The sequence below is a fragment of the Meleagris gallopavo genome, chromosome 3 (genome assembly GCF_905368555.1).
Source record: "Meleagris gallopavo chromosome 3, MGAL_WU_HG_1.1, whole genome shotgun sequence".
In the NCBI taxonomy this organism is placed as follows: Eukaryota; Metazoa; Chordata; class Aves; order Galliformes; family Phasianidae; genus Meleagris; species Meleagris gallopavo.
The window spans coordinates 48,033,272-48,045,800 of NC_139406.1; the positions used below are offsets into that span (position 1 = coordinate 48,033,272).

General features: G+C 36.7%; 1 protein-coding gene across 2 annotated transcripts in view; it reads left to right on the top strand.

Annotated features, from left to right (window-relative positions):
- Positions 1–12,529, top strand: part of MIB1 (MIB E3 ubiquitin protein ligase 1) — a 71,121-nt gene that overhangs the window by 11,716 nt on the left and 46,876 nt on the right. For both annotated transcript variants that reach the window (XM_085220875.1, XM_085220874.1), the window contains exons 3-6: positions 389–518; positions 2,107–2,211; positions 9,453–9,519; positions 11,917–12,121. In XM_085220875.1, the coding sequence (XP_085077001.1) occupies positions 389–518; positions 2,107–2,211; positions 9,453–9,519; positions 11,917–12,121 (507 nt within the window). The remainder of the gene's footprint in view (positions 1–388; positions 519–2,106; positions 2,212–9,452; positions 9,520–11,916; positions 12,122–12,529) is intronic.

Consider the following 12,529-nt stretch of genomic DNA (forward strand, 5'->3'; position numbering starts at 1 on the left):
GTGCATCGGAGACAAATAGGATTGTTTTGTTCACAAGTCTGTTTCTTTACTAATTTTAATAATATTTAAATAATGAGTACAGTTTTATATGCAGCTAATCACAGTTTGTTGTTGGTAGTAGGAAGCTTGGGGAAGAAATTAGTAGAATTAAAAGCTAGTTCTAAGCATATGATAAAACATGCTTAGTAAGATGGTAGCTTTTTGTCTTGTGGGTTGCTGTTCAAGTTGGAAATTTGTTGATGATTTACATACTGAGGTCTGCATTTGTTTAGTTATTTTATTCAAGATGATCTCTTCTCCCACTCCCAAAGATTCATCTTGAACTTTCTTTATTATCTTGACATTTTTGGGTGGTTGTGTTTTTTTGTTTTGTTTTTAATAACCTCAGGGTATTGCTGGAGTCTCGCCGTAAATCAAAGAAAATTACAGCAAGAGGAATCTTTGCAGGTGCCAGAGTGGTGCGAGGAGTTGACTGGCAATGGGAAGATCAAGATGGTGGCAATGGGCGTAGGGGAAAGGTAAAAACAAAAGCAAACAAAAAACCACAACTGTCTTAAATAAAAAGTTGCTTTTCTGTGTAATAATGTAATGAGCTTGGTGGCCTTTCTAACTGAAGAGTACAAATAGCACCATAGTTAGAGTAAGATTCAGAAACGACTAACTATAATGCCCAAGCAGTTAGAAAAGGAAGGGGTGTATAGCATGACCAGTTCATTGAAATTTACATTTTTACAGTTCCAGTGTGAAATTTCTAAAACTACTACATATTTGTCTCTGCCGTTCTGCGTATGACAGGCTTTAAGATTTGAGTGTATTTATTTCAGCGTTACTAGAGGTGGTATAAAAACAGACCTCTCAAGCATAGCCTTTGCTGGTCACTACTGCACTCTGTAGTCTGATTGCTTCTGGGTCATCACATTTGTCTTGGTTTTAAGTGCTTACACCATAGATTTTTGTTTTTCATCAGATTGTTATAGAGACTATCTCAATTTAAAGTGAGAACTTTGCAAGTTTTGGTTGTGTATGTTACATTACTGGCTTGTTCAGGACATAATGAGTTTTTTATACCATTTATAGTAATAAAAAATAAATAAAAGAGAATTGGATTGCATTGAATGATGTGGAAAACTTGCAAATGTTATGATTTGCAACATTCTAAACTTACCTGGAACTAAGGAAAGTTTGTTTTAAGTATGAACTTAAGCAGAGCATGTAAGATAGGCAATGTCTTTTATTACCTTACATGGGCTATTATTAATGACAATCTTGGACTTCTGAGGATTTCATTTTGGATTTTATTCAGAGGAAATAATAAATTTAAATATCTTTGAGCAAGAGGTATTCACATATAGTTTATTTTCATCTTGATTCTTTATCCTTCGCTCTGAATTGCGTGGGATATTTTGAACCTTGCTAAACAAGGTACTTGTGTTGCTTTTGTGTACTAAATAAGAATGAGATACGAGTAAAATGGAATTGTGTGTGAAGTGTTTTCAAGATAGATATAAACTACGAAAACAGAAGAGAACAGAGAGACTTTTTAAATAAAGGTACATATTAGGGCAAATTCTGGAAATTGATTCTTTGAGTAATAGAAGTATTTTGAGAATTTGCTGCATGGCCTCGTGATTTCAGAAACGTCAAGGAAAGTTCTTTTCTTCCCTTCTTTTGTTCTGTTGCTGAACAGATTGGCTCTACAAATAAAACCTTGTTTCTTCATAGTCTTCTGCCACTTGGCTAATGTAGGTTAAACAAAATTTGTCATTCTCTTTTCCTTACTGAAACACTTTCTAGTAAGAATGTGTCAGGGCATCATAAGTTTTTGCAATACAGTTTTTGTTCCTTAATTAAGCAGTAAGGTTATCTACTATCTATATATACACAAAAGAAAAATAGGCCAATGAGCATCTACATATACAAGCTGCTATTTTATTAAGACACCTAGGGAATGGTTCTATCAGCAGTTATGAAGAATTACAAGAAATGTTTGATGAAATTCAATAGAACTGCTGTTTTATTAATTTGTCCGAAGGGATCAATAAGATTTTAAGTTCCAATAGTTTTTCTGAATCTTTGTTATATAAATGATTTCTTATTTTTAAATAGGTAACTGAAATCCAAGATTGGAGTGCGTCAAGTCCACACAGTGCAGCATACGTTCTTTGGGACAATGGTGCTAAAAACCTTTACAGAGTTGGCTTTGAGGGCATGGTAAGCATAAAGGAAGATAAAGGGTAAAATGTTTAGTGGGGGAAGGGTAGCAAGAATACTTGAGCTTTATTCTGCTGCTTTTCTAATATCCTTTGTCAGTTTGCATGCTGTTAGTCGGGTCATTGTGAATACAGCTGTATGGATCATACATATGTATTAGGAAAAAGGTCTGATCTGGGAATTCATAAAATGTGAGTAATTTAAAGTTGAGAGATGCTTTTTGTCTAAGTACAGTAAATATTTATGTTGCATATAATAATTGTTGTGCTAATAATGTGCTTAAATTAAAATTCAGAAAGGAAAATAACTTACTCATGAACTTTTTAAAGACCTTAGTTTTTAACTCCTGAACTCCTAAGTTCACTTCAAATTTTAGTCTGATTACTGCAAGATTTGCAGGTTTTAAGCTATAAGAAATGTTCAGAATCCTCTTGTGAGCAATTTTTTTTTTTTGCAGGGGAGATGTAGAATTACATCACAACCTGTATTTGTTTTAGCCGTAGGTTTTTTCACTTCTGAACTTCTACAGCTACTACTGCATTTAGAGAGAAGATAGCTTAGACTCTAGCCTAAGTGCCTTCTGTTGCTGTGTTTTCATATCCTAATGTGGGTCAGGGAAAGGTTACTTTGATTATCAGCTTCTTATAACAGCTTATTTAACATTTTCTTTGCATGATTTTTGTTTGATAATGCAGAGGAAAGCCACATTAACTTAACATTGAGGTGTCATTTTGTCAGATACATATTAGTAATAAAATCTTAATGACTAGTTTGCTTCTTTTTAGAGAGTAACATAACCTGCTTGCCTTATAGTCTTATTTGAAATAAAATATTTTTAGAATAAAGCCAGAAATTAATACAATGTTAGCAGTAAATACATATTTTAATGTCGGATTTAGAAAGAGTAAATATCTGTAGTGCAGGTCAGCTTTTCTGATGCATATTTTGGAAAGCTTATGTACTAATTTATCAGTAATCTGAAACAGGTAGGTGCTAAGGATAAGATACAAGTCGTTATCGAGTCACATCCTTCCTCGTCCCCCCAGTTTTAAAGAACATTTCTAATATGCTAGCAGAAGGGAAAAATAGTTACAGTAATATTTGATTGTGACTTGTGGAAAAGAATTTTAATTACTGACGTATAGACCGACTGAGATAGAGTTCAAGTGATTTTAATTTTTTAATTTTTATTTTTTTCTTTTTTGCAATTTCAGAGTTCTTGAATTAAAATGTGTGAACTGCCTGATAGGGGATATAATGCTCTGGAATCATTAAATGTTCCTTTTGACGGCAGAAAAACTGTGCTAAGATAAGCTGTACTCTGTTCTAAAATAAATAATTTTTGTTATTAAGGGAATAACTTATTTGTAAATCTATCTGTATTCGTTGGCAAACTTGTCTCATGAGGAAGTGTTAAATATTTCTAAAATACTTAACTGCTTCAATGACTGTAAGCTGAGCGGATAAGTAAATGCTTACCTTCCCCCTGAAATGTGTACAAATAGAAATATTTGATCCACCAAGTTCATAATTAACAAAAAATCTTTTAAATTGTTCATGAAACACAATAAGTATGCATAACATATAAAGAGTAATATACTATATGTTGATATGCATATATACGTATCAAAGAGAATTTGATGCTTTGTATAGTGCTTACCTGATTGCAGTCCAACTCTGTGTTATTTTTGTCTTCATTGAGTACTTTTAACGAAAACAGTTTTCCCCTCAGACAGAGTGGGCTCTTGGGTATCTGTGACAGTCACATAAAAATGTGTTTTATAACTGATGAGTTGTATCCCAATTTGTACATTGAATTATGGCTATTTGCTAGTATTGATGCTCTATTATATAAAGCTAGCTAATAGACTGTCAGCTCATATATAGTTGGGGCAAACTTGTCTGGGGACTTAAGGATTGATGAAGAATGTCCTGAGAGTGTGGAAACAATATGCAGAGTGTGTGTCCACATAAATACAGCTGGGAGAGAGCAGTACTTGCAAATGAATAACACTTGACTCAGACACAAATGAAGCTGATTAAAGAAAAGCAGCTTATTATCGTAAATCAGGGTTGTTTATTGATAACAGACAGGCTGTGTCTGGCTCTCAAAATGAATCTATCTGGCCTGCCAGCTTTTCTGTGGGAGAGACAGGGGTTGGCTACTAGGACAGCAGGTGCTGCCTGACAATTTCCATTTATTTGCAGTCAAATCCTTACAGTTTTTACAGTTTTTAATAGAGTTTGCTGTGGCCGTGTTTACGTATGAAGTGGTTGAGGGGTGCATCATGTATTTCTTTACGAAGTCTAGGAGTTTCTGCTGCCATCATGATGTAGAATGTGAATCGCTGAAATGAAATCTGGTTTTATGGTGCTGCAGGGCTGAATAATATGTTTGTTATATCCATAGTAGGAATGAAGTACTGTGGACTAATGTGATTATCGGCAGTGCTTGCACTTCATACGTATATGTATTCAGATTCTAGGCCAGACCAAGCTGTTAACCATGTTTTCCTATTTAAAGAGTGTGTGAACACAGCCCACTGCAATAAAAAGGATTATGCTGCATGGAATTAGAGAATCAAATGAGAACACTGTGATTTAGGTTTTTGAGTTTGTTTATAGTTTTCATTTCTTCATATTAATCACCTAAGGATGTAGAACTGTAAATCCGTTGGTGTTCAGTAGATTGATTTTGCTAGAAAAACTTCAGAAAATGGTTCCACAGCAAGCATGCCCTAAATATATTTAATTATTTAGGAATTATTTCTGTGCTATTAAATTTCTTTGCTCTGACCACTTGCCTTTTCTGCTGTGATTAACCTCCTATTGTTTTTCATGATGAAGGATCTCCTTTCATCTATGGAGCTTCTGAAAGAAGTAACTGTAGTTCTCATCCATCATTGTCAAAGTCATCTGTAAGCCATCTGTGTTTGTGCACTTTTTTTCCCACGAAAGTCTATATAGTTAAGTACATAAGGGAAACTAGAAGGACTTATTGTCCTGATGTTTTGATGTTTTAAACTTTGTTTCTCATCCTGGTTGATAGCTACTTTCTGGTATTCACTTTTTTGGGGGGTTACCTTTAAAAGATAATCTTTGGAATTACACTAGAGTAATTTCAGTAATTAGAATGGTTTATTAACACACAATAAAAAACCAAATAAAACCAAGGTAGATCTTTTGCCATGCTATGCTTTGCAGGTGAGTATTACAAATTATATAGAAATACACTTTCTTGTGCAGTTATGACATAGAATGCAAGTCAGATCTTCAGCTGTCTAGTCCTTGATCTTGTCCCCTGTACCTGAAAAATGAGGAATTTTGGGAGGATTAACAAACTTCTGGTTCATGAGTAGCTGTGGAATTGCTCTAAGACAAAGTTTTGTCCTAATCGATGAATTTGTCTGGAACATGGCTCGGAAGCACAAGAGTTATTGATTCCTATTCTTATTACAAGTGGCTGCTTCTTCTGTATTGGCAAACTTCAACTTTGATGTCATTCAGAAAGTAGGGATAGTTGTTTTTGAATAGTGGGAGCAGTGCAGTATTTAGGTACCTTGTGCATTTTTTTTGTATTTGTCAGTGGATTTTGTTTTGCTCCTCTTTGTGTGGCCTTACTTCTCTTTATTCTTCTGTAGTCTCAAGGAAGCCCAGTTTTTCATCTCTCTGTAACTGAGTTGTTTAGAAACTTATTTTCCTTAAGCAGAGATGCACTCCTCCAATTTTGTTACTTGCTATATAAACCTACAAGCAAGACAGTCATGAATTTAAAGTGGTCCCCTTTAGAAATAGAGAAAGTTTGACGTGGAAAGTTTTTATATGTACTTAGAATCAGTAGACAGATTGTAAGCCATTCATGCAGATCTTGTCTGCAGTCTAATTTCCCCTGCAAGAGGCTGCTGTTAGCACCTCATACGTTTTTGTAATTTCAGTTACTTTCTCTGCTGTCTTCTAGCTTTTGCTTTTATTGCTTTTACTTCTGTCAGCTCATTGGAACGGAAGAATTTAAATTCATTAAATTTGAAATAATGCATTCCTTAAAGCTTTTAGCTAAAACTAGCATTTGTCCAGTCCCTTGTTGAAGTCTGGTGACAATGCAGCATACACTGTCCTTCATTTTCCCTGTGAGGGCACACTTCTTTGTTCTCAGATTAAAGACTTAAACAGATATTTGAAGTGTGTTCACCTGGGATACAGTATTGGTTGGAATAACTGTCAGATCAGTAGTAATCTCTCTAGTATTTACTGCCAGTGTAGGCACTATTTCAGTGCATCTGGTACAAATGTTCTTCTTTTTCTTAGTATCACGCCTGGTCTCCTTCTTACTTCTATAGACTTGTGTCCCTCATTTGAGTGGCTGGGCACCCATGTTGATCAGAATAAATGAATTATTCCAGTAAGCAGCTGCTACTTCACATAGTTTTACTCTTCAAGGTCAGGAATGATGGCCCTCTTACACTATCTGCCAGCACTGTTGACATTGCTGTAATGCACCTTTTTTTTTTTTTTTATTCCTTGAAGATTTTATGATGTTGATGCTATAATTGGATAGTAAGTCCAAGTAAGCCGTTCTCTGTATTTCCTATTTGGTTCATCAGGTCATGATCTTTATATAATTCAGTCATATATTCCTAGAATTCAAAGGGTTTTTCAGCAAAGTAAAGGAGGTAGATGATAAAAATGATAATTACTCTAGGCAAAAGTTGTTCATACTTGCTGCTTGTATGCATCAACTGTTACTTGAAGTCTTGCTGTGTTGTGCTAAAATTTATTGCATTTACATTTTAGCCATTTTCTTCTTGACTGGGGTTTCCATCTCTTCTCTAAGTATACCAAACTTCCTGGTTTTTGGTATACTTAGCATTTTGTACTTGTATGTGTCATCTCCAAATGATCCACCTGTAACACTCGTGTTCTTAGGACTTCTGAAAATCTGGGTGGAGTCAAGTGAAGGACAGTACAGCAGAGCTTTTCAAGTGAGGAGAGGAGCTAGCAGTTGAAACGTACTTGAAATGTCAGTGTGCTGTGGCCAGACTTGGGTGTGCTTAAGCCCCAATGTCACTAGGGGCCTGTTTTTCCCTCACAGTCCTGAGAGGAGGATGCCTTTGTACCACTCTTGCTTTTCAAGTCAAGCTACTTCAGCTGAAGACAGCATGTTTTTTGGTTTAGGTAAAGATAGCAGCTAGCTTGCTTGAGGTAGATTCGTAGTTACTCAATCAGTTTTTCTGATAGTGAGTTAGAATAAGTACAATTTCCTGTCTTACAACTCTTGGTGTTCTTTTCAGGGTTGGTCATGTTGTTGTGGAAGAAACTCTTGGCTGTAAATACAGTGTGTATCAGTTACTTTTACTGTCCTAATCTCTGTCAGTACCTCAACTTTGAGTACATTTTGTTTGATTCCTTCTCCTTTCTTTGGCAGAGGCTTACGTGGAAAAATAATCACGTTGCTTTGCTTTTGTATGGTAGTTAGATTGGTAATCTAACATTGACTCCACAGTGTTGCTGGAATGAAGGCAAGTGTGAAGCTGAGGTTGAACAGTAAGCAACATCTTACTGAATAGCTACACACAAGTATGTATATTATTATACTCCAGAAATAACACGCCCTAGGCTGGCCAGTAAGAGAGAACAGATAGGTAGGTTTTTATCCTGTGAAACTGGAGATATTTCAGGCTGCTTCGTGAGAATTACTGTTTCAAGAGTGTAACTAGTCTTTTTTTCTGCAGTTAGCTTTTAGCCATCACTTCTCAGTACGTTAATTCTGGCTGTAATACACCCAAACTTTACCTGTCTGCAGGAAGAAATGTTCGGGACCTTTCTGCTCGGTGTGCAGAAGGGAGCAGAAGCAGTACTCCCCCATCTGCTCCCGTTGGCTCACGTGCAGCCACCTGCTTGCTGCCTGACATGGGAGCCTGCAATTCAGGGGATGAGACTGAGTGCTGCCCGGCTCACTGAGGGCTCTGTGGGCGTTCATTAGCTTGTCATCTGGGAGGGTTAGCAGCCTTTTGTTCTCGGCCCAGCGGAAGACAGGCCTGCCCGCTGGGTGGCAGCACGCCACTGCAGCCGGCTGAGCTCCTCTGCTTTATGGCTGCCCGTGAGGTGTAGCTATGTGTCATTATTTCGATCTGCCTGTTTCTATTGGTTTTTCAGAATGTGGCAGTGCATTCTTCATAGGTCCACGTATACTCTGGGTTCTCTGTTTCTAGCTGCTTAGCAGTTTCAAGTCACTGAGGGAAGTTTTGTGGCCAGCAGTGACTTGGTGACTTGAACGACTTGAGAGTTCATTTTTGTACTTTTGCCAGTCAATAAACTCAGCGTGTGGAGGAAAAATATTTATAAAAATGTTTGTTTAGTTTTGATTGGTTACATCGCAGCCACCACTTGTCCCCTTTATTTCCTTCCCCTTCCCTTAGAATATTCTGACGTTTACAGACAGTACCCCATCTCCTTCCCAACTCATCATGCACACAGAATGCCCTTTGTTTAGTGAGGATTGTTCTGCAAGGAGCAATGCCAGATGGTAGCCCTTTGGCTTAGAGGGTTACACAGAGAGAGAATTAGAGGAAGGGAGAATTACAGGGACTCTACTGGCTTTTTGAGCAGGAGCTGGTTATCACTCTTGAAACTTTTGTTCCTCAGACAATACAAATCTTTCTGGAGGCTTAGGCTTTTGAATGTTTCTCTTTAAGTGATCATGTGTAACTCAGCATAATTAATCAAAAACAAAAAAACCTAATATCTTTGTATTCCAAATATTCTTCATGGGGAAATTATTTGTTTTTTAGAATTTTCATTCAGGTTGTATTTTCTAAGTTGTTAACATATTTGTCAGGAAAAAAAGTTGTGAAGAGGGGGGCAGGACTGGCAAGTTTTAAGTGATATCACTCAGGAAAAGGCTGTGGCCTCAAGCACCGTCTGCAGATGCTGCTTTCTGCACTTGCAATCATATGCCTTTTTTATGGATAACTTCATAAAACAATGCCAAGGAGGCTTATGTCATTTTAACACCTTTTCAGAGTTAAAAATACCTTATATTTCACAGCCTTTTATATTGGTAAAAGTTACTAAAATCTTGAGAATGTCAGTGCTGACAACTTGGAAAGTATTTGAGTTTCTTTGGTTAGTGACTTTCATAACTTTCAGCTTTGCTTAATCAAATGTATTCTAGTTCCAGTTACCTATGTTATCCATAAAACTCAGTCAGTAAGGATTAAAGTTGTCTTAATCTCTTTCCTTAGTCTGACCTGAAATGCGTCCAAGATGCAAAAGGAGGCTCTTTCTACAGAGACCATTGTCCTGTGTTAGGTGAGTTGGAAGCAAAGTAAATTTGCTTTGATCTGCGTTAATTATATGTAGTCTTGTTTTCTCTTTTCAAATTTAATCTAAAATTACAGCCCTTTATAGTGAATGTAAATGATAGTATTTCTGTGTTAATAGTAAATTTCTCTTTCCTCAGTGTATTTGATATCAGTGTGCCAAGTGAATGGCAAGGGTACTGTTAAGTATTGAAATCACATTGGGCACTACTTCTAGGGAGCCAAGTATCTATGCATTCTTACAAAGACTTAGAATCATAGAATCATTAAAGTTGAAAAAGACCTCTAAGATCATCCAGTCCAACTGTCCCCTATTACGAATATTGCCCACTGAACCATGTCCTTTAGTATCACATCTAAATGTTTCTTGAACGCCTCCAGGGACGGTGACTTCACCACCTCCCTGAGCAGCCTATTCTTGTGCCCAGCCACTTCTAAATAATTAGGTATGTTTAGAAAATATACGTAACAGAGTTAATGTATACATAAGCAGAGTTATTTGAATTTTATTTTGTGCCTCATTGGTGACCTTTGTGATGAGGCAGAATGCAGTCCCAGGAAATCTGCAGTTGGCAAGAAGTTGAAAGGACGGTGTCACTGAAAGTCAGGATTTACTCAGAAGAACCTTAAGAGAGAAAAGAATTCAGTAAATGGAGACCTTGTGAAATTTGAATGGAATTTTGCACACTTGTTGGTATAACTCCATATATGAGAACAAATTGGGAATTGAGGAGCCTTGATGAGGAGGACCTGAGTGCTGAAGTGAATACTAAGTGGCAGAATGCCATCATTTATTTGTAAATAAAGCAAATTGGATAGTGGGCTGTGTTAGGGAACAGAATACATCTATCTCCCTCTTACCAAAAGTGGTGAGGCAACACTGACAAAATGTGCTTTTAGCACTGTTTTGGCAGAAAACAGGATGGATTATTTCAGAGCTTACACAAAGAGCTCAGACCACGTAGCCTCCAAAGGTCCCATTCTCTAATTAACACTCATAGAACTCTCTACCATTTTTACTGTTTTGCTGTTTTTTTTTCTCCTCTTGCTTAAGCTTCCCTGTCTAATCAGGGCTGTCTCTGCGATGTTTGTAATGCCTTCTATTGGATAGTTTTCTATCTACGGAGTTCCATATTGGCAGTTTTTCTGAAGAAATATTCTTTAACTTAATTGTCCTTTGCAGAAGTGTCTGTTTACCATGTTCTGTGTTGTTTTTGTTTTTGTTTTTTTCCCCAGAGGTAAAGGATGCAGACTGAAAATAGTGTCCTATGTGTCTTTTAAACAAAGACTAGAACAGAAACAAGTCACTGTGACAACATGGGTGGTTGTAGAAATCAAAGTTCATTGAACATGAGCACCCATTCACAAGCGTGCTTCCTTCCACAGCAGTTTCTTCTTCAACAGTATCAAGTCTTTTCTTGGCCATTCTGTCCTCTGCAGACTTACTGGCATTGCTAGCTGCAGAACTACATCTGGTGTGGATTTCAGTCTGTGGAATTGGTCTCCCTCCAAAGAATGTTTTTTGTTTCTGTGTCAGACTATTTGTTTCTACTTAGTATTACAGCGTGAGGACCCTTTCTCATATTGCCTCTTGCCTAGGCAGGAGTACTGTTAAAGGAATTTTGTTGACCCTCTCCTATGCAACCAATATTGTCACTGAACTCATGAATTCTGTGGTTGTCACTCTGCTATTCTGTGGATGGCAGCAGATAGCATCCTCTGTTTCTATCAGTGAGCAGTTGTACAACTTTCTTCTCTCATCAGTTACTGCAATTTGAGGTGTATGAATGTATGCTTTTTTCCATCAGGTATTGACTTTTTGTAATGATGTCTTTTGAAAGCAAGCATTGTCCACGGTGGAGGTTTTTTGCCCCCAAATTTGCAAGTTTTCTTTTTTGTAGTCATGTTCCCACTTAGACCACTAAAGACGCTTTCGTCATTGATCATTCTGGGGATTGTCTTTTGCCAGTTCTGATTTGACATTCATGGATTGACTGAATTCAAAACCGCTTTCTATAAGCATTTTGTCTATCTTTCGACCTATGAATGGTTAGGTGGCACTTTGTATATGATTACCTCAAAACTATCAGAGCTAGATGTTTCCGTATGTCTAGCACCATATAATAGCTATTACATCTTGGTTAGAAGCCATAGTGCAAGAAGTATTTACCATCTTTTTTACTTGCCTTGAAACCTCAAGAAGAAATAGATTATTTAATACCCAGAGATTCAGAGTTTTTAACACGTTCCTATTTGTTTTAGCTCTTGACTACTACAGTTTTGTAGATATGGAGCCTCATGGTTATCAGCTCTGTCAGAAATCTGTTTTTCAGATTGCTTGGAAAATTACTGTGGTCATGTGAACACCTTTTATTTTCTATTTTAGGTGAGCAAAATGGTAACAGAAATCCTGGTGGTCTGCAAATTGGTGACCTTGTAAACATTGACCTTGATTTGGAAATTGTACAGTCCTTGCAGCATGGTCATGGAGGATGGACTGATGGCATGTTTGAAACCTTAACAACAACTGGAACAGTTTGTGGCATTGATGAGGATCATGACATTGTAGTACAATATCCAAGTGGCAATAGGTTTGTTTTGTAGCCTTTGTTGTTCATAATCACAAACTTTCTTTGCCTCTGGCATGTGTGATTGCTTACTGCCAGAGAGGTTCTGTTCTGCTTTTGTGTATATTAAGATATCTCTGAGGATTTTTATATTTTATATTTTATATTTCTTTTGCAATATGTAATGAGGACTTTTTATATTTATAAATATATTTATATTTATAAATATAAGCTCTCTGAACTTTAAAGATTTGAAGCTCTAGTAGGACAGGGAGATTTGTTGCCTTTCGCACTTAGAAAAAGGTTGAGTCCAAAATAATGAAGTTGTGGAATATCTTATTTCTGAAATGTACTTGTTTTTTTATTATTATGAAGTACCCCATGGTTTCAAGGAGAATGGTAAGAGCAGTGCAATGTAGAGTTTCAGGAAAA